The 22909-nt window shown below is 40.2% G+C and overlaps 2 protein-coding genes and 1 pseudogene across 9 annotated transcripts; 1 reads left to right on the forward strand and 2 right to left on the reverse strand.

The window, feature by feature from the left end:
• Nucleotides 1–1239: 1239 nt before the first annotated feature.
• On the reverse strand, nucleotides 1240–16142 carry LOC149658791 (uncharacterized). 7 transcript variants are annotated; one of them, XM_089844418.1, is made up of 4 exons: nucleotides 8105–16142; nucleotides 7953–8013; nucleotides 1498–7900; nucleotides 1240–1420 (listed from the first exon to the last, which is right to left on the reverse strand). In XM_089844418.1, exon 1 carries the CDS (start codon nucleotides 13656–13658, stop codon nucleotides 12702–12704), a length of 957 nt encoding a protein of 318 aa, XP_089700544.1. In that variant the 5' UTR covers nucleotides 13659–16142; the 3' UTR covers nucleotides 1240–1420; nucleotides 1498–7900; nucleotides 7953–8013; nucleotides 8105–12701. The 7 variants fall into 7 exon arrangements, with proteins under 7 accessions (XP_089700544.1, XP_089700540.1, XP_089700543.1 ...); XM_089844414.1 differs by having other exon boundaries at nucleotides 1498–12039; nucleotides 12132–16142; XM_089844417.1 differs by having other exon boundaries at nucleotides 1498–8013.
• LOC149658792 (uncharacterized) lies at nucleotides 1505–7579 on the forward strand (annotated as a pseudogene). The gene is made up of 5 exons (XR_016369843.1): nucleotides 1505–1564; nucleotides 5120–5270; nucleotides 5967–6019; nucleotides 6154–6207; nucleotides 6659–7579. The product of XR_016369843.1 is annotated as an uncharacterized LOC149658792 (transcript).
• Nucleotides 16143–16815: 673 nt separating the features above from the next.
• On the reverse strand, nucleotides 16816–22245 carry LOC149658793 (uncharacterized). The gene has a single exon (XM_089844133.1). The coding sequence runs from the start codon at nucleotides 22243–22245 to the stop codon at nucleotides 16816–16818; it is 5430 nt and encodes a 1809-aa protein (XP_089700259.1).
• Between the last annotated feature and the right edge of the window lie 664 nt (nucleotides 22246–22909).

The following is a 22909-nucleotide window of genomic DNA, read 5'->3' on the forward strand; positions in this document are numbered from 1 at the left end:
CATTCCGTAATTTCCCTTTTCAAATTTTAAATAAAGTGCTTCAAAGAGAGAATTATTCAATTCTAAATCTGAACTTCTCAAGGCGAATCTGCGCTTTCAAGGAGCAATAAAAATTGCAGACCTTGATACTGCTGAAAGGGTCTTTAACGATGACTGCAACTACTTCTCCCATTTTCATTGCTCCATGGGAGCTCAATGAGCTAACTTGGAGGAGGAGATGGTGGGCTGGAGTAAAATGTTGATAGGACGTGCGGCAATGAAAGTCTCCCCGAGTACCTTTCGCACGCCATTACACTTCCATAGTTGATTAATGCCACTCGTTATGGACTTTTTAGTGATTGCTATCATGTGGTCCTCTGACCTATTTTAAAAATAATTCACCAGAACGCCGCCCATCTTCCCTTAAAGCAAAACGCCGGTCCAGTGGATCCCCTACGAGTTGACTTTCCTTACGAACTCCAGTTTTGGCTTGACGAAGGCAGGAGACCAGAGTCCTGCACGGGCCGGGCTTTCCACTTTTGAAAATTGTATCGGGCCGGGCCGGGTCGGGCTTTTAAAATTTTGGAAATTAACGGGCCAGGCCGGGTCGGGCTTTTAAAATTTTGGAAGTTAACGGGCCGGGCCGGGCCGGGCCGAACTTGATTCTCACTTAATCCAAAGTTCAAATGAAAGATTATTTAAATGAGTATAAGCTTCAAAGAACAAATGTAAAGAACAATTATCAAAAGAAATGAATAATACACGACGTTAAAGCAAATATGAATTCAAATCATTGATTTTATGTAAAAAAATATAAAAATTACAACTGAACTACGTGTAACGGGCCGGGCCGGGCCGGGCCTGTTCAATTCATTCAATGTGTCGGGCCGGGCCGGGCCGGGCTTGGTTAATGCATGTAACGGGCCGGGCCGGACCGGGCCGAAAAACCAACTATGTACTCGGACTCGGGCCGGGTTTCGGGCTTAATCAAAATTCTAAAACCGGGCCGGGCTTGGGTCGGGCCTGAAAAACTCGGCCCGTGCAGGTCTCTGCAGGAGACATTTGTGGCCGGGATTTATAAGTGCACTTATAAATCCCGGCCTCTAGCCTTCGTGAAGGCAAAAGCGGAGTTCAGGAGGGAAGTCAACTTGTAGGGTATCCAATGGACCCGCGCTTTGCTTTAAAGTATGAACCTCATTTAGTAAATCTAGATTCATGGTCAATGAATTATTGAATTCACCAAAGACATATTGACAAAACTTTTATCTACTATAAATACACTATAATTTTATTTAAAATCCTTTCTCATACAGCCAACATTTTATGTCATTTAAGTAAGATCCTTTAAACTTGATGAAACCAGCGCATTCATTAACCAGGGTATCAATTTCTTTGTTGTTGTGTTTTGCTTCCAAATATGATCGAATTTCTTTTCCAATTACTGCAAAAACCAAAATGGTTAATTATCCCCTCTAAATTGCCACTTAACAGTAATTATCGTATATTGAAGTTACTAGCCTTCATTATGTCTCCCATTATTAAAGCACAAGAAATTCCCTCTCCAATCCAGGCCAAGAATCCCTACGTAAGAAGCAGATAGTAAAAACCATCTTCAAAGTCACACCTGATACAGCAGTCATTCCTCTGAAATTTTCAGGTGCAATGTGACATTTTTGTGGTATAAGTACACTTTCTGTTCCATTAATCTATATCTATATAAATAAAAGTCCTGACTGACTGATTGACTGACTGACAGACTGACTGATAATCAACGGCCAGCCCAAACCGCTTGCCCTAAAAGGGTGAAAATTTTCAGGAACGTTACTGATAAGTAGTAGGCGCGTGCTAAGAAAGGTTTTTCCAATCCGCCGCCATCTTAAAAAATTGCGCCCAGAAATGTAAAAAAACTTTTCTCTGCAACAACGTCCGTGCGTTTCAACCGATTTCGCAAATATTTAGTACACTGCTTTCCTTTAACCTATAGACGGGCTGAATGCTCTTTTGGGCTTGATTTGTTGCCATCTTTTAAAATGGCGACAAGAAATTTAAAAACCCTTCTATATGGAATAATGTCCGCGTGAAAAGTAATAAAAAAAAATGTTCCGACGGGCTGACGGGCACGCCGAGTGCCTCCGCTCCTAGCTGGGGTTCTACAAAAAAATTGGTCATCAGTAAAATCTGCCTATTCTTTGTATCATTTTGATGGAAGTTCTTATTATACGCGAGCGACGCCGCGGGTAACAGCTAGTCTAATATATTCCTGCATTAGCTGACCAAATTTGGTATTTCATTACAGTTTTTCTATAGTTCAGTGTTCAATTACCACATTTTAGATGTTTTAAAGGAAAGTGCGGCTCCATGATCACCCCTAGCATTCTGGCTGATCTTCTGGACACGAATTTTACCTTGCTAAAGGCAGGAACCAATCAGACCTAATGACTAGTTCCCATTGGTTCCTGCCTTTGGCTTAACTAGCCTTTAGCAAGCTTATCCACTGTGTAGCAGAAAAGCCATCTATAAGGGGCATCAACGGAGCCGCGCTTTCCTTTAAATTTTTCAAAAACTAGGAGTAATAACTTCACAATCTCTTATCGTCACTACTTCACCAAAACCGAATTTGTAATTTATAAGAAACAAGAAACACATGCATTCTCGAAAGTTTCCGAGAGCCAAAAATAAGAAAACCAATGAAGAAAAGCATTGGTAAACTGCCATGTTGATCAAATTACAGTTATATATTGAGCTTATAGACATAATCATTCACACAGTAGTAAAGCACGTCGTTAGTATTTGGGTGTGTATTGTCCGCATCTACTATTTTGTTTGAAGTAAAATTCTTACATATATAGACTGCAGCACCAAGCAAAAGAACTGGTTTGATGCCAAGATGTGACGCTAGGTAACCGCCCAAAGGGGCGAGACATCCTTGACCCAGCATGGAAAAACCATTGATAAGAACGATACAACTTGGGTCGAACCACGGTTCCACTTTAAAGCGAAGATAAGAAGAAACGTAAGGGTTGATTCCACCGACCGTATAAAAATTGCCTTAACTAAGAGCTAGGATGAAACTTCCACATATTGACATAAGTCCCTTGGTTTTGTAACTGAATGAAATCATTTTCCACTCAGAATAGATCTGCGTTTAATGCAATCATTTTAATCATAATGCCAATCTAAGACCTTCAACAAAAAGCAGTGGAAAAATACATTATAATCATTTGAAACGATCAATTATGTTGCTAAATCTATATTCAAATATTTGGAAGTCAATTTTAGCTTAAAATCCTGTTGTATCTCAAGTTCCAGAGCTAAACTAGTAACTGGAAAGTTATTACAGTAACAGGAACGAAGACTAATATCTGGAGTTATATGAAAGACTTGCATCAGGGAGGAGAGACGTAAACGGGAGAGTTAGTCTAATGTTAAAGAATCAGTAATATAAATGGAAGGGGGAAAAAGGGGTGGCAGGAATTTTTATCGCTCGAGTGGCGTCGGTTACTACACTACCGTGAGCTCCCACTTTCAGTTCAAAGCCAATTTTTAAATTTCACGCATGCGCGCTGACACCGCGGCGAGTGACTAAGACGAGTTAAGCCACGAAGCGAACCAATCCGCCTATTCACATTATTACTCCGTCTCAAGTCTCCTCTCTGCTTGCATCAAAAGGTCCAAGCGTTGCCCGTCAGTCTGTCAGGAACATTTTATTTTTGGGCCGCCATTTTAAAAGAGTGCGGCAAGTTGGTCCGCAAAAGGCATAAAGAGCGTCTGCAGCGACTTGGCAGTACTACGTCATGCAACCTCACTATAGTTTCCACTCAATCTAAAAACAGATACCAAGATGGGGTCGGAAAAGGGGCTGATTCGGCTGAAATAGATTCTACTCTGTGAAAAAAATAAATAAATAACAACCAGAATGGCAACAGGGCGGAGCTATGCTCGAATTGCCAAGTTCCAATCGGATATAGCGAACGGGTTTATTGAATGCAGTGAAATCGATTGAGAAGCGTCAGCGTTCTTCTATAAAGGTTTCACAAATTTCTTGCAGCCATTTTTCAAGATGACTGCGAATTTCAAAAATATTTCATAGTTCCCATCTACTAATTTGAAGAAACATTTGGGCTGGGCGTTGATTATCAGTCATTCTGTCAGAACGCTTCCTTTTTCACAATTTTGATAACCTGATGACCACTTTAATCTATAAAGACGGTATTTCGTTTTTACATATTGTGTTCACGGTTTTGAAAAAAATCAACTGAACTAAAATCCTGGCCTTAATGCGTGGATAATATTTTAAAGATATCCTTCCGATAGTTTATTTTATAATATTTATTTATACTAACAATTAATATCATTAACTTTGGGAATAAATGTTCAACACATCAAAAAGTGTAAAACATGAAAAATTATTTTGTATAATAAACCTGACACATAAATATGGAATCTTACCTCTCAATTTGATCTTCACAACGGAAGAGAATATACTCACTTGAATCTCGGGGTTATACTTAACAATTGGTATCGCCGTTATGGTCTTGCCGATTTGGTCTCGGGACTATTTGGTATCGTGATTATTTGGTCTCGGGACTATTTAGTATCGTGATTATTTGGTCTCGGGACTATTTGGTATCGTGATTATTTGGTCTCGGGACTATTTGGTATCGTGATTATTTGGTCTCGGGACTACTTGGTATCGTGATTATTTGGTCTCGGGACTATTTGGTATCGTGATTATTTGGTCTCGGGACTATTTGGTATCGTGATTATTTGGTCTCGGGACTACTTGGCATCGTGATTATTTGGTCTCGGGACTACTTGGTATCGTGATTATTTGGTCTCGGGACTACTTGGTATCGTGATTATTTGGTCTCGGGACTATTTGGTATCGTGATTATTTGGTCTCTGTTAAAAGGAACTGATATTCTCGGTTACGTTCAATAAGTACTCACTTGTACTTGAAGTATCTATCGGGGAATAGTTTTTCATATCTAGCAGTGACAACCGACATTTCTTTCTACGTTATGAATGAATCGCTCGCGAAACTTACAGAAAGGGGCAATTTAGTTTTCCTACTTATTTGTATTGATTTGTTTAAGGAGATTAAAAATGTACCCTTTTGAAAAGTGAATTATCACTGTAGTTATCAAATTTTGCCAAAATTCATTGCCAAAGCGACGAAGCGTTGTTTGGTCTTGATGCGAACCAAGCGCCACCTGATACGGTTGTTCACGTAGTCGTTATTTTTATAGCAATAACTCCGATTACCCGAAATCATTATTACGACAAGAAATGTTTAGCAGATAACACCTTACATTAAGTGTATTTACTCACTTCCCGTTTCGCTTACTTTTGCGCTTGAGCTGACTAGTTTTCGCAGCAAAAACTAAACTATAGAGGACAACATAATATACCCCAAAAGCGTATTTAATGGTTCTCAGTGTCTTTAATGAAAGAAAGGAAATGAGTTTTGTTTGTTTCTCGAAAATTGTTAAACTCGACATTTATAGATGTAGAAGTATTTCTACGGATTCGGAAAATTAACGTATTGTTTTAACTCCTACATTTTACGAAAGATTAATTACATCATTGTACTTAAGGTTACGTTTTATTTCTGAGGTAAAAGCTACGAGACATTTGAAACACGTTTAATATAATTAAATTTAATTATCAGGAATTATTTAAACAACAAAAACCAAAAAAATTTTCAATGTTGGGTTGAAAGTTGTAAGATTTTATGTCGTTGTAAATATTTGTCATTATTTCGAAATCAATAAGGTGTACTTTTTGTAAAGCGTTTTGATTGGTTGATTTTCCCTTTAATCCATTCTATATTTCTTCCAGCCGAGAATTATTTGAACGAACAACATGGCGACGCAAACTGTCGATAACTCTATTTGCTTTTGGTAAAAGGCTCATAGTAAAATAAACTAGTTTCATATAAAATAAGACCTTAATCTGTTTCTTAAATTTTCGTTAACTTACTCTAGGTGAGGATTGGGAAGCAAATCGAACCGCGTCATTTTCCAAAAAATGCAAGAAGGTAAAGTTGAATTATTTTCAACAAATATTTAGGAAATGTTACACAGGAATCACAGAAATTGTCTCTATATAGGTTGATAGACAGATAAAAAGAGAATAATTTAAATACCATGTTAAAATACCTTAAATTTACAGAGACATGATAGAATCAAGGACGATTTCGATGGAACATATACCAGGTTGTGCGCGGTACGTTATAATCGAAGGGACAGTCATTCGGCGTAATCAGTGTACTTGGCAGTACCTTTGACCGCACTAAATCGACTACGCGTAAGCAGTGCTAAAATGATAACGCGTAATATGTAATCGGTGTACAGGATCTCTTCGAGTGGTTATCCCCTCGGTAATAATACGCGTTACTATCAAGTACAAACCATACTTAATCTCGATTAAATTATATTCCAATGATAGGCTAAATTCGATTTCAATAAGGTGAGATAAATTTATTTGTTTTGATGGTAGTCAACCTAATATTAACGCTAACTTTATTAAACATTTTTCAGACTTGTGAACATTTGATTATGGCGAGTATATTTATTCTCGGGTTACAGCGACTCAGCGAGTGACTGGCCCCTTGATTTGGTTCAGTAACAAATGATTAATATTCAATAAATAAGATCTTCAGAAGATATTATGAAACCATGAAGGACGGCGTAGTAAATATGAATTAATTTTGATCCATCGAAAAGGGTTGTTCGCTGACGGAACATTCAAAGCAACGCCGCAATTATTCTACCAAATTTACACCATCCATGTCTTGAAGTTCCACACGGTCATTCCCGCCGTGTTTGTCATCATGCGGGATAAAAAGCAACAGTCATATGAAAAGTTTCTCGTGGAACTGAAACGCTTAAAGCCTTTGATGAAGCCAGAAACAGTTATGACGGATTTCGAACAAGCTGCTATCAAGGCGTTTGAAACCAATTTTCCTTATGCCACTCAAAGGGGTTGCTTTTTTCATTTTTGCCAATGCGTTTGGAGAAAAATTCAACAAGTTCAAAGCGTGAGAGAGAAATACCAGAATGATGCGAACTTTGCCTTGGAAATTAGGAAGCTTTGAGCATTGGCCTACGTTCCCGAAAATATGGTAATTGAATGCTATTCGGAACTTATAAATTCGTCATTTTACGTCGAAAATACGATTATTCTGGCCCCTATCTTGGAATATTTTCAGTCTACTTGGATTGGGCTTTACGATAACAAAAATTATTCTATGTTAGTCAAGCCAGCCTTTCCCATTCAGTTGTGGAATTGCCATGAGGCGTCTAAAGCTGGGTTGCCCAGAACAAACAATAACGTAGAGGGGTGGCACCGCGAGTTTAATGAGACCTTGGCCTGCTCTCGTCCAACTTTGTGGACGTTTGTAAAAGCCTTACAAAAAGAACAAAAACTAAACGAATTGAAGATTGAACAGTACATCGCTGGAATCGAACCCCCTGCGAAAAGGAAACGCTACAGGGACACGGCTATTCGAGTTGAAGGGCTTGTTTCAAACTTCCAAAATCTGGATAAGTTAGAATTTCTGCGTGGAATTGCCCAAAACTTCAAACTACAAATTTAAATACATTTTTGTCAAACTATTAAAAATTTCAATGTGTAAACTAACATGAAATCAATAAAAATAATTGCATTCAATTTGGTAGTTTTCGAATCTTTACTACTTTATATTAGATTTCGTTGTAAAGGTATTTAGCTGTTATTAATTTCGCTAAAAATGTATTCAGCGCTTAAAGATTTTGAGGTAATTGTAATTCGCTAACTTTGTTCTCGCTATAATGATATTTCGCTATTTTTGCATTTCGCTGTTGTTGTTTTCGCTATTTTGACCGTCGATATTGTGCCTTCGACATTTTGCATTTCGCTATTTTGACCTACAAGCGATCTATACATATTCTTGATTATTATAATAATTTGCCCTAAAATGTTAAACTTACAGTTTTGGAGACTTGGGAGACCACAAAAATCCGAAATTGCGTTCTAATATATGAATGCTCACTGAGAACAGCCAAAATAAAATTAATATATAATTAAAAAATAATGAAACCCTGTACACCACATATGGAAGTGTTGAATTAACAGCGCTTACGTAAACATCACTGTCTTAACTGCCAAAGCGAAAACACATTAAGCTTTTTGTCATCTTTCCAGTAGTATTGATTTCAACGCCTCAATAAATTGGATAGTTATGCCATTGTTTACTTCAAATTGGAAGCGACATCGAATACAAATACAGTGTAAAACCTAGGGTAAGGAACTTAGGAATAGGATATGTTTCTAGAATTTTTTTTTATTGCTCCGTTTTGCATGACGAGCTAGGGCTTCATACAAAGTCTTACAGCTTTAAATTCGTAAATTCGTGGGGATAAACTAAAGATCTAGAAATTTTTTGATAGCCAGTTTGAATTGGGAAATCGAACGTAGGGAAACGATTTCATCAGGAAGGGAGTTCCAAACGGGGATAGTTCTCCTGAAGAAAGAGTGTTTTAGTGGGTCTTTGCGGGATGGCGGGAGAAAGAGTTGGCGACTATGGCCGCGGGTATAGTGCGTGTGAGGGAGGGAGACAAAGCAGGGCTGATCGGAGGAGTGGAGTACACGAAAGAGGCTGATTAGATCCATGTAGGTGCGCCGACTGGACAGGGGGGCCCAACCGAGGGAAGTGAGTCTGCTTTCGCGAGGTAAGAGCCGTAGAGATTTTGGGATTTTTGAAGCGCGACCCTGAACGTCGTTGAGGAGTTTTATATCACCACTAGAGGAGGGATTCCATAGTTGGCACCCAAATTCCAGGGTCGGACGAACATAGCAGTTGAAAAGTCCTAGTAATATGGGTGTGGAATTTAAGGTTATGGGAAACTTGCACTCCTAAATCCCGACATTCGTTTACCCGACGTATATTTTGTCCACTAAGGTAGTACGGAGACTCGGAGAGGGTAGGTCTTCATCAGCTTTCGTACGGTGAATGGTTAGTAATAAGCTTTTGAGTGTTAAAAGAGAGGCCGTTACGCGAGGTCCATGTTTCAAGCCGATCGAGGTCAGACTGAAGGGTTTGTACATCTTCATAAGAGTGGATCACACGAAAAATTTTAAGGTCGTCCGCGAAGAGGCACAACTTAGAGGATAATTGAGAGGGAAGGTCATTTATGAAAATGAGGAACAGGAGAGGTCCAAGAACGCTACTAGTAACTAGTAGGAAAGTACTAAGGGATTCGCCAACGCGGACTGACTGCGTGCGGCCAAGTAAGTAGGACTTAATCCACTTGTAGATATTGTTATTTATACCCAATACCCTACCAAAACAAACGTTGATGGGGAACCGAGTCAAAGGCCTTAGCTATGTCTAGGTATATGACGTCAACCCTATGTCCCTCATCAAAAGCTGAGAGCCACGTAGAAAAAGCCGAAAGGAGGTTTGACTCAACAGATCTGTTGTTAAGAAAACCATGTTGGAACTTACTTAGATGTGGGGCTATAAACTGCAAGAGGGGCATACGGATGCACTTTTCAAGGACCTTGCAAACTGTCGACGTTAAACTGATCGGTCTGTAATTGATGGCATCGCTTTTGCTACCTTTGCCTTTGTATATGGGTGTGACGTGGGCAACACGCCAGTCCGAGGGAAGTGTCCCTTCCGTTAATGTGAGAGAAAATAGGATTAGAAGAGGTTTAGCATGCGAGGAGGCACAGTTCTTCAGGAGGCGGTTTGGAATCCCATCAGGACCCGAAGCACTTTTTGAGTCAAGGTTGCGGAGAATTTGCTTAAGTTCTACTAAGTTTGGAATGAAATCAGGCATTTGAGCTATAAGACTTGGGGTAATACAGTTAGATCAGGGGGATTTGAATTAAAGTTATTGGCTAAAGTGTCATTTAAAGTGTTCGTCATGGCTTCATCCGAGTCGGTTTGCGCAACATTACTGAGGCGAATATTGAGACGAGTCGGGAGGGAATGGATTTGACGGCGTATGAAACGAAGGCACGAGGGTTTTTCTTGATTGTGGATAGTTTACGAGCATGGGACTGTGAAGTTGCTTTGCGTAACAGAGATTTGACTAGGCAGACTTGAGACTTGTAGAAGGGTCGGAGACGGAGTTGTGCGTGACTGTTGTTAGTGGAAATGGCGTGGCTCAGTTCAGACTTGTAAATAGTGATTATTTCATCACTCCCGACCCCCCAAAGCAGAATTTTCTTGGGTACCCGGGGCTCCCTAGACCCTAGTGGACGAAGGTAAATAAACAAAATGTGAGGGAGGGAAGGGTGCATTCCGGCCACAGTTTTGAGGGGAATATTTGTCTTTTTATTTTTTCCCCTTTTTTAAGAGCTGTTTTGAGTTGTCGTTATGGGAGAGAGCTCTCATCGCCCCGAATTTTACAGGGTACCCGGGTGGTACCCGACCCCCACTAAGAATATTTTTTCAGGGTGTCCTGCGAATTTTCTTGGGTGTCACAGGCTCCCTGGTACCCCCTATTTACAAGTCTGGCTCAGTTTCTTCCATAGTCGTTCTTTTTTGCGTATGGCACGTTTTGTAGAGCGAGTAATCCAAGGCCGGGATGGGCGCGACATTGAGTGATCATAAAGCGGAATTGCCTGAGAGATACAGGTAAAGAGTTTGTCCTTAAAAAACAACCAAGCCTCTTCGGTAGGGAGCTGAGAGATAGTGGACCAGTCCGTAGCTGCCAGCAGGGTGTTGAGTTTGATATAGTCTCCCCGACTATAGTCGAAGTCACGAATAAATTTTATGGGTGAGAGTCGTGGGCTAGCCAAAGGGTATACTGCGCAGAGCGTTACGTGATCACTACCACCAACTGGTGGTAATGAAGATATATTCGGGGTGACGTTGGTCTTGGTTAAGATTAAGTCCAGGGTGTTTTGAGAAAGAGAGTTGCTTTGGCTGAATCTGGTCGGAAAATTGACATGTTGGCTCAGGGCCGAGGAGTGAAGAAGTGCGAGAAGTCATTATGGATGGATGAGGCACCGAGAGTGGGGGTGACGGTTGTCCAACAGATTGAAGGCAGGTTAAAGTCCCCGGTAAGTTCAGCTAGCTAATTGGACCAAGTCATCTTGCGACTTATTGCCACTTATCTAACGCCTTTACAATGCATAGAGGGGTGGTGGCTAGCCCCTATGCCACAGCTAACCGACAGCGCCCTATACTAACTATTACCGTTAACCTCTGCAAGTTTTTGTTGGAAAGGAGAAACCGGGTTAGACCGCGGAGGAAAACTCCTTTAATAATGATTTCAGAGCGTTGGGCGGAAATTAGTTTGAGATCCTGGAAGAGTTTGGAAGTTTCAGTTGGGGACGTGTTGGGGGGACGGTAGATGCAGCCGAGCGTTAGCCAAGTGCGCGAAGATTTTGGCTTTAGGTCAATCCATAAGGATTCCGGGTAGGTCGTTTGAACGGGTACTAAGTGGTGAACAAGGGTTTGACGAATATAGATGATAATACCGCCGCCCGCACGATTTGCACGATCTTGACGTAAAAGTGTGTAACCGGGAAGATTAAAAATGGCATCATTTTGTGAGTAGACTATATCAAATTCCAAAACAGAGCTGGAAATCAGCTTTTTTTATAATCTTAAAGGACGAAAGAGGAAAGACGCTATAGTGCTGTCAGTTGTAACGTCAGATCCAACGTTAAACGTCACGAGTCTGCCTTTAGCAATGGGCGGCCATGACAGTTACCGTTTTTTCTTTATGGGAAAACAGCATGGGTGACGTCACACCGGCGCTTCTGACAGCACTCAATAAAGAGTATATTACACAGACTTAACAAAATTCAACTTAAGCCTTGGCCAAAACGAACGTCGAAAAATTACTTCAAACGATATTAGAACCTCTATTAACTGTAATTATTTACCTGAATTACTTTTTTAGACGAAAATTGGATCTGATAACAAAGTATTGGTTTTTAAGGGCGTTATAGTTCATTAGAAAATCCAAATAAAGGTGTTAAAGCTCGGATGAAATATCCAAAAATTTATTAGTGTTGCCTTGTCTGCTAAGAAATAAACTTTCTTATTGTCCTCTGCTATAAAATAGGGAATTCGAGGAATAATTAATTAGTTAAATTACGAAAATTAGACTTCATTTATTTAAAAACTAAATATGTAAGTTTCTCACTTAGTAAATGCTTGTTAATTTGAAAGTATTCCGAAAACTAACTTCGCTGTAGTTTTCCGTATCGCCTATGACAATTTCCCTAAAAAACCGGGTAAAATGTAATGCTTTTTCTACGGGACGCTAACCCTAAAAAGGTGATTTTTTCGTTTAGCATTACAAACGGTTATCAATTCATATCTACTACAAGGGCCTACCGGCCCTGTAGAATATCATTTTAATATTAAATATTTTTAATGAATAAATTCATGGTCATATTCAATATTGTTCGTGAAGGTTTTAAAAATAACTAACACAAACATAGTATCACTACCAATTTCCCGTTAAGACGTTAGGCTAGTTACATTCCACAATTTTGTAATATCATATAGCCCGTCCGGTGACTATTCCGTAACGATAGGTTTTTACAATTTTTCAACGAACGAAAACTTTGCCTTAGTGAGTATCTACTACAGTTTTCTAGAACAGTAATGTGTGAAACGAAAATGAAAACACGTTGCGCAATGAACACATTTTGAAATGGTTCTATCCAAGTTCTAAATTTTTGAGTATGCTTAAATACAACCCACTTAATTAGTCCATATGATTATAACGTTGATGTCTGATCAAATTACTCTTCCTCACACTTGCATAGTCACACTGATCACATTTGAAGGGTTTTTCACCGCTATGAATGCGTTGATGTTCGATTAAAGTACACTTACGGGTACTAACATAATCACACTCGTCGCATTTAAAGGATTTTTCACCAGAGTGAATGCATTGATGTCTGGTCAAATCATCCTTTCGCGCACTTGCATAGTCACAATGATCACACCCGAAGGGTTTTTCACCACTGTGAATGCGTTTGTGCGTGATCAAAACATTCTTACACTTACTTGCATGTTCACATTGATCACTTTTGAAGGGTTTTTCCCCACTGTGAGTGCGTTGATGATTGATCAAATTTTTCTTCTGCACGCACGCATAGTCACACTGATCACATTTGAAGGGTTTTTCACCACTGTGAATGCGTTTGTGTATGATCAAAGCATTCTTCCGCGTACTTGCATAGTCACACTGATCACATTTGAAGGGTTTTTCACCACTGTGAATGCGTTCATGTTTGATCAAATCACTCTTACACGTACTTGCATAATCACACTGATCACATTTGAAGGGTTTTTCACCACTGTGAGTGCGTTGATGATTGATCAAATTTTTCTTCTGCACGCACGCATAGTCACACTGATCACATTTGAAGGGTTTTTCACCACTGTGAATGCGTTGATGCCTGAGAAAAACATCTTTCCGTGTGAAAGAGTAATCACACTGATTGCATTTGAAAGGTTTTTCACCACTGTGAATGAGTTGATGTCTGATCAACCGATTCTTCTGCGTGCACGCATGTTCACACTGATCACATTTGAAAGGTTTTTCACCACTGTGCATGCGTTTGTGTATGATCAAAACATTTTTCCGCGTACATGTATAGTCACACTGATCACATTTCAATGGTTTTTCACCACGGTGAATGGGTTGATGTAGCATTCGCTACATAGTAACCCGGCATTGAACATTTTTCCCTCCTTCAAAGATTTCTCACCACAGCTCTTCGTGATTTTTACTAAGCGCGAATTTACCTCTTGTATCTGAGAGAGCTGGGGGGTTCTGGAAATTCTCTTATTTTTTCCCCTCGGTCCTTCCTCTCTCGCCTCCCCGCCTGTTTAGTTTGATACCCAACCGCTTGGGAGCGTTATCTCAGACCACGACCGGCTTAGGATATCGGTCGTGGCTGATTTTGAAAATTATTTTTCTCTCCCGCGAATTTCACGAAAAATTCGGAAGGAGCCCCTATACAAAATTTACGCCACATCTAGCAGAACTAGATGTTTTTGCTAATAGATGCGCTTGGGCCCTTAGAGATATGATGTCCTTATGACATTACACTCACCGAGGTATGAAGAGCCATGTTGTGTTCAATGTATGGTCTTCGAAGCAAGCGGGCCTAGCCGAATACGTAGCGCGCGAGAACTAAACTTAAACTACTAGAGGGTCGTGAAAACCGTAGCCTCAACCTCGATGAAAAGCAGATTTTGACTTGACGGGTGTAGAAATGTTCCCTTGGACTATGCCAGTTGACCTGACCACTAACTAGCGCTCTCACCGCTACTTAGTAACTAACTCTCTCGCTCTATGGCTTTGACTATTTATAGCATCTAACTTAGCAGTAGTTCGGCCTACTACGAAAAAAGCAAACAAACCATCTAAAACTTCTTCAAAACAGCCTAAAGGTCTATTAAAAATTACTCCAAAGACAAAAAGAGGTCAGTTGACTTTTTTGCACCCAACAAATTGAAAGCTTCATCAAAAACTACGACCAGCCCTTTTGTAAATTAAGAAATTATTGCTACAACCTATGCTGTAAATAAAACCATTGTCAAATCGTAGATTGGAACTAATAATAATTAGGTAGCAAAGCAACATTTAAAAATAGTCAATGAGTAAAACCTTTTTTAAAATACAAATAGCCGAGTTAAATTTTATGCAATAAATAAATAATTATTTACATTTATTTATTTATTTACATTCACTTCCAAAATCTACCATACAACCAAGTAAGTTTTGGCAAGCAAAATAAAATTTTTACCCTCTCTATACTACTTATAAATACCGCAAAACACAACAAGGATAAATATAGAAGCCTTTGCTAGTGGTTTTCTGTAAATTAACTAAAATTGAGATTTTTCGTCTTTTTTTCTATGCGGTAGTAAGAATGTAGAACCCCCGCTGTAACATCCTTCATGCTCTGTAGTTCATCCCATCAATAAGATGCACTGAAGTCTCAACCTAGACTCTCACTCTTATCTCTTTGAAAGTAATGTACTCTCCTCCAGTGGAAAAAAAATTATTTTCGGGAATACACCACTTTGGCATTACCTAGGGCGCCACAGCGGGCTACTGCGAACTAGTACTTATTAAGATGGGCAGGGAAAAAAACCGCGTGGGGTTGCGCTTTTGCTAGTAGGGGTAACAAAGAGCAGTTTCCAGTCTTTCCCCTTGCGGCGCTTCGAGCGCGGGGCATCGGGCATGCGCGCAACAGAATGTCGAAGTGGTGTATTAACCGACACGGGCTTGCTTAGTACGCGGACCTCTATAGATACCAACCATCTCTCAACCCCCCCCCCCACCCCATTTTCTTTGTCCCTGCTTTTTCTAGGAAGGGTTCGATAGTTTTAGAAATAGTTTCGCCTGAACTAGCAGCTTAGACTGTCCCAATGAAGTTTATTTAGGCATGATATTTTTCGCACCTGACAGTCTACCGTTCGCCTCCACCCAAACCCCCCTCTCAAGAGACGATTTTCAGAGCCATCTATATTTTCGATTAGGCAAAACAAAAATGTATAGTGCTGCCTCTAGTGGCGTATCTGCATACTTCAAATCGCTAGACTTCCCCCTTAAATTCCAGGTGTTACTGATATCAACCCTGCAGCTTGGTCGAATTCGGAAATTAACTAATTGTGATTGTGTATGTCATCAAGATAAATGAGATCTTGATGTCATAAAGAACAAACTTCATTCCACGTTAGAACTTCGCGTAATGCAGTCTTATACAGAAAACAGAATTCGAACTTTCCCATAATAAACGTACAATAAAATATACGTGACAAAATGAACAGCCATATTCTGCCATTAAAGGGAGACTCTCAGCTGAAAATCTTAGTGCCGTGTTTTATTTTTTCCTGGTTCTTTACAATTAAATATGAAGTCTCAAATTTTTTCTGATTTTTCAAACAATTTTTTCAATGAAAATTCAATTTTTTAAAATTTGTTAGGCTTAGCAATGGGTCTCGATTTTAGCGCACTTACCTACCGGCCAATAAAAACATATTTAGGGATAGAGCCAAATCAGCCAATCCCGTGAAGGTTAGAAAATATTAAGTCGTATGTTGTCTGCTTCAAACAGTAAAAGCTGAGTTCCCAAGGGCGGGAAATAAGTATTTTTTTAGAGAGGGCTCGTTACCAGTGAGCACGAACTTTTATGTAACCGGCTTGGGAGAGCTAATCTATTGGAATTTACGCCTACCGACTGAAAAAATAGGCTTCCGTCCTGTCGGATAGTTGCATTGTAATCTAAATGGGATATAACTTATGCGAATTTCAGCTTTAAAAGATCAGACTCGATTTAAATCAAACAACTAATCAAAACTTTTAATTTTACATTATAAAAAATACACTGAACATTATTTTAACATGGCCAGAGTGGTTCTCTAACTTAGGCTCTAACTTATTTTTGCTTCTTCCTTGTGGAAGCATCTCGAGAGAACTGACTCTCTATTCTTAAAAACCCCACTCTGGTGGTCTTAGTAATTTTCCGTACACTCTTACACTGTTAAAGGAGAGGCAAGGGAAATTCTACCTATGACGTAGGTGTTTTGTTGGATGGCAACTATGGCCTACGTGACCCCTTCCCTCACCTCTCTCTTTTTTCCAAGCCCTCTATACAAATATGTGACTATCCTTTTTGACCTTGATAAAAAATCTTAAATTATACTGAAATACAAATATCTTGACACTTGACAAAGAAAAACGTTCATACCGCAATTAACTGTTTAATTATCTAAATTGCTTAGTTTAAAATTAACTTCTTCAACATAAACTCCCCACCTTGAACTATTAGTTCAATATCAAAGGCTAAATAACTAGCTTAAACTTCAAGGTGGTATAAAAGTCTAATAGGTCTTCTGATCTCGGTGCCATTGGATAGTTTCAGCATACAAGATCTCACTAGTCCGTCACGTCCTGGAAGGGCTTCCTTGACTCTGGCTAACTTCCAGAGAAGTCGGGGGGTGCGAGGCTCTTCGACTATTACCACGTCTCCAGCTTTCAGCGTGGTCGTCTGTTGGTCTTTGCTCCCATGATGAGCGGATCGTAGGTCTAACAGATAATCTGTTCTCCAACGATTCCAAAATTTGTCCAGAAGAGTCTGGCGGTATTTTAGACGTTTGACCAAGTCTTTTCTACTGATAGGCTGATCTGCTTTGGCTGGGAAAGTTTGAGGCGGAAGCGAGGTGAGCCTACCCCCAACTAAAAAGTGGGCTGGGGTTAATGGCTCAGGTTCGTCTGCTTCGTTGTATACAAATGAAAGCGGACGTGAATTCACGATGGCTTCAGCTTCTATTAGTACGGTTTCTATTTCATCGGGTTCGAGTCGTGACAAACCCAAAACCTTGCGAATGGCGTTCTTTACATTCTTGACCATCCTTTCCCAGAAACCACCTACCCAAGGGGCTCTGTCCGTGATGAAGGTCCACTTTATCTGAAGCTCTGCCGCGAAAGTTTGCACTTCAGGACTTCTCAGCGTTTCCGCCAGGATCTTCAAGTCCTGATCCGCCCTTTTGAAAGTTTTCGCGTTATCTGACAGGATATGTCTAACTATACCACGACGCGAAATAAACCGTCTGAAGGCCAATAAAAACTTTTCTGCCGTCAAATCTGATACTAACTCAAGGTGTATGGCTCGGGTGACCGCACACGTAAACAAAGCGATGTAACATTTGTTACCCGATTTTGTGTATAATGGACCCGCGTAGTCCAAACCGCATGTTTCGAAAGGGGGCGACCGCGTAACTCGGGCTTCTGGAAGAGAAGCCATTTTCGCTGAAGAGGATTTTGCACGAAATCTTTTACACTTAAAGCATTGATTTATGACCTTTTTTACTAATTGTCTCGCTTTAATAACCCAGAACCGTTCGCGTACGTCTATTAAAGTCTCGTTCACTCCGCAATGCATGTTTCTCTGATGGGCTTGGTTGACAAGAAGCTCCGAAAGCCTGTGATTAGGGGTCAGGAGCCAAGGGTGTTTCTCCTGGTAAGAAAAACTTGTCCTGTCCAGCCTTCCTCCAATACGTAATAAACCGTTTTTGTCTAGAAACGGGTGCAAAGTGTATATTCTTGAACTTGATCGTATCTGATCGCCTTTTTCTAACGTATCTATTTCTTCCGGGAAACATTCTCTTTGTGCCTTTCTTATAAAAAATTCTTCCGCTTTTATTATCTCTTCGGCGGTTAATTCGCCCTTCTTCTTATCCTGTGGGTTCTTGCAGTTTCGCGCAAAACGATGGACCCAAGCTATGGTGCGATTCAGTCTTGAAAACTTGCTGAACCTTTCCAGCTCTATAATTTGTTTGTTTGCTTGCTCGCAAGCTACTCTAACTGCTATGGGTGTATCAGAACGAGTTCTTCGTTCTTCTAGAGCTTCCGGTGGGTATTCTCCAACTTCCTTTTTTTCCGTTCTGTTTTGATATTCTTGGCGAAGCCATATAGGTCCATTCCACCAGAGGCTACTCTTTACCAGATCTGCCATTTTTATTCCTCTTGATGGTAGATCAGCAGGATTGGTCGTTCCTCTACAATACTGCCACATTTGTGGGTCAGTTAAATTTTGTACCTCCCGTACTCGATTTCCTACAAAGTGCTTCCACTTGGAAGCTGAACCCTTTATCCACTGTAAGGTTACGGTGGAATCCGTCCACAAATGTACGCTAGTGGGTTTCTTAGATAGAGTATTAGTCACATGTTGGACTAAACGGGCTCCTATTACTGCACCCATGAGTTCGAGCCTGGGAAGCGTCAATTTTTTGAGGGGTGCGACTCTGGTTTTCGCTGCTACTAAGGAAGTGGCTACCTTCCCACTAGAATCTTCATATCGGAGGTAGATTGTAGCCGCGTACGCCTTCTCGCTGGCATCGACAAAACAGTGTAACTCTCGAGTAGTTATCTCTGAACTGGTTTCTCCATAATAGTATCTTGGTATCTCTACTCCTTGAAATTCAGTTAATTCTTCACACCAGGAGTCAAATTGTGACTCCAGTTCGGGTGGAAGTTTGTCGTCCCAATCTATCCCCTTCTCCCATAGCGTTTGAAACATCAACTTTCCTCGGATGGTATAAGGAGAGATAAGTCCTAAGGGGTCGTAGATTTTCGCTACCGCCTGTATTAAACCTCTTTTGGTGGGGACCCTCTCTTTAAAGCGCTGAATTAATGGGTCCAGATCATAACTAATCAAATCTTTACTAGCATTCCATACTTGGCCTAGAATTTTCAGAGGTGTTTCGTTGGTTTCAACTTCCGGTTGGATCCCGTTTACATCCCATAGCTTACGTAGTTCCCTAGAATTACTTTTCCATTTCCTTAAATGCAAGCTACCTTTGCTTAAAATCTCAGAAGTATTCTTCGAAAGGATGAAGGCTTGTTCTACCGTTTCTTCTCCTGCTGCTAGATCATCAACGTACAGCTGATCGTTGATTAATTGGTTTACTTCTGGTTTCTCTTCTCTGTGTTGCCAGACATGGTAGCGTACCGTAGCCGCCAAAAGGAAAGGGCTTGAGGTAACACCAAATGGGACTCTGGCCATTCTGTACGTGCAGAATTTAAATGGCATTTCCGGCTTTTCTACATTAACCCACAAGAACCGTACGCTATCTCTGTCTTCTTCCGCTAGGGAAATTTGTAGGAATGCTTTCTGAATGTCCGCGGTAAACGCGACTTTCTTCTCTCTAAATCGAAGTAGGATATCAATTATTTCAGGATTTAAACTGGGGCCAGACTCCAGGCATTCATTTAGAGATGGGTATCCAGCTTCTTTGGACGAAGCATCGTAGACTATTCTTAAAGGCGTAGTAGTACTTGTCTTGCTAATTACTGAACGGTGAGGTATATAATAATACGGTCTACCGTTTTCTCTTAGTTCAGGGTCTTGGACCACCTCTATGATCCCTTGTTGGAGCTGATCTTTAAGGATCTCATTGTACTGGCTCAGCAGTACCGGGTCTTTCCCCAACTTGGACAACAAATTACTAGTTCTTTTGTACGCAACTGAATAATTTTCTCCTAACTCTCTTTTATTTTGCTTCCAGGGAAAACCAACTACGTAACGACCTTCTTCTAACTTCATTTTTGACTTAAATTCCTCTAAGACCTCATCACTAGCTAATGAATCTGACTGTTCATTATTTTGTATTCCTATAGCTTCTAACGTCCAAAAATCCCTCAACTGGTTAGAAAGTGGATCGGCTTGTATTACTACGTTTAAAACCGCAACCGAGTTCACCCCTATTGTTGCTACTCTTCTGTCTGTTCGACCGTGCACTACCCATCCTACTCTCGTCTCCATTGCTACTAACGCCTGACCTAACATCTCTGTCCTACCAGTGAAGATATCCCAAAAATAATCCGCTCCTATCATAATATCTATCGATGAACCCTGTCTGTTTCTTGATCCATTTTTGGGAAAATCTGCCATCCTTAAACCTCTTTTCTCCATTTCCTCTACTATTTCTCTGCTAGGTGTCGCGAATACAGCACCATTAACTTCTGGGGTTTCTAAAGCAATGACAGAAATTCTTGACTCTGGGTCATGTACACTTACTACCTCTAGCCTTATCTTTTTCCTTTTGGAAAATATGGGTGTATCACTCTCAAAAGGGAATACTTCAAGTGTTTCCTCACCTATTACCTCTAATTTCAATTTCCTCGCAAGCTCTGAATTAATAAAGGTACGGTGACTAGCTCCGTCAAATAAACACCGATACGTTTCACCACCCCCTCCTTGAATTTTAACTTGGGCTGTCTTCAAAAATATTTCTCCCCCTTCAATATCTCGAGCTACGGTAGACATTGTTACTGTATTGACCGCCGAGGGTGGGGGATTTTGACTATCCCCTTTCGAACTTCCCTCTTGCGAACCCGACTCCCCACCTTCTTCATTCTGATAGCATAAGGTATAGTGGTGGCGCGCTCTGCATATTTTGCAATTCTTAACCCTAGCTCTACAAAACCTCGCTTGGTGATGTTCCCTTAAACAAATAAAACATCTCTTTTTCTTTTGAATGAATTCTCGTCTTTCGCCCGGTGAAAATTTCTTACACTCAATAGTGCTATGGGAGTTCAGATCACAAAAGAGACATACTTTCTCGCTAGTTGCTGTATTTAAGGCAGCCGCCGTTGGCGGTGGTTTTTTTTCTTTAATTATTACTGAACGTGAATTATTACTATTCTTCTCTGGGGGTCTTCTATCCGTTCTCACTGCGGGTTTAACCCCGGACAGCGCTCTTTCCCTACTCGCTATTTCTAGGTTTATGAATTTTAACAAATCTCGTACAGTCCATTTTCTTGATGGGCCTATTTCTCTGGTAAATAAAATCGCTAATTCTTCTGGTATAAGCTTTATCAAAATGGGGCACAATAACACGCCAAATGAATCTAACGCTATGCCTAAAGCTTCTAGACTACGTATTTCTATTTCGCAAGAATCATGGAATATCTTTAACGCCCTTAAATCATTAGCCTTACTAACCGGCTGCAAACTAATTAGATTACTCATGTGCGTGTCTACTATAGTCTCCTCACATCCATAACGTCCGGTTAGGGTTCGTATGGCGCTATCGTAGTTGACAGCTGAACAACTAAGACCTTTTATAGATAGGGCAGCCTCTCCCTCTAAATAAGAACGTAAATAACTAAACTTAGCTGGTTTGTCCAAGTCGGGGTTCTTATGAATGGTCGACTCGAAGAGGCTCCAAAAATTTTGCCATTCTTGTATGTCTCCGTTAAATTTCTGGATTTCTAATTTTGGTAATCTAATAGCCGGTGCTAATCGCCTTTGTGGGTTTCTTCTCTCTTCTAATACGACGTCTTGTTCTCCATGATACTGATCTTCCCTTGTAATTCTTTGCTCCATCAAGGGGACATGTTCCTCGATAGCCTCGGTAAAAACTTCTGTATGTATAGATTCTGCTGTCGAGTCTCTTCGCGTTCGCTGGCCTGTCTTTTCATCGGACTTCTTCCACATTTCCAACCTGATCTGGGTTTCCCCGATTACATCGCTATATTTCATAGCGTCTTCTATCTCTTTCTCGTAATTGTTCTCGTCGAATTCCAGAATCAGTGGCTCTAAGCTTTCGTCCAACGCTTTTAACTCTTTTCCTTTTGCTATAAGTTGTTTTAAACTTATCTGCATGGTTTCTTCGTCCATTGTATTTTCCTTCAGGCTGTCTTGAATGTTGTTTATTAGCCTTGTTACCGATGACCGGTAAACTCCTCGTTTCTTCTTGAAACCAGCTATATTGGCTTCCATTCTTGTTATTTAAATCGAACTGATAACGGGTTATATCGAACTTTCTCTTAATTACAACACAAGTCCCGGGTTTCGGCACCATAAAATGAGCACGAACTTTTATGTAACCGGCTTGGGAGAGCTAATCTATTGGAATTTACGCCTACCGACTGAAAAAATAGGCTTCCGTCCTGTCGGATAGTTGCATTGTAATCTAAATGGGATATAACTTATGCGAATTTCAGCTTTAAAAGATCAGACTCGATTTAAATCAAACAACTAATCAAAACTTTTAATTTTACATTATAAAAAATACACTGAACATTATTTTAACATGGCCAGAGTGGTTCTCTAACTTAGGCTCTAACTTATTTTTGCTTCTTCCTTGTGGAAGCATCTCGAGAGAACTGACTCTCTATTCTTAAAAACCCCACTCTGGTGGTCTTAGTAATTTTCCGTACACTCTTACACTGTTAAAGGAGAGGCAAGGGAAATTCTACCTATGACGTAGGTGTTTTGTTGGATGGCAACTATGGCCTACGTGACCCCTTCCCTCACCTCTCTCTTTTTTCCAAGCCCTCTATACAAATATGTGACTATCCTTTTTGACCTTGATAAAAAATCTTAAATTATACTGAAATACAAATATCTTGACACTTGACAAAGAAAAACGTTCATACCGCAA

Source organism: Phalangium opilio, unplaced genomic scaffold (assembly GCF_054372755.1).
Source record: "Phalangium opilio isolate 3A_F unplaced genomic scaffold, DU_Popi_V2 ptg000075l_1, whole genome shotgun sequence".
NCBI classification, from domain to species: domain Eukaryota; kingdom Metazoa; phylum Arthropoda; class Arachnida; order Opiliones; family Phalangiidae; genus Phalangium; species Phalangium opilio.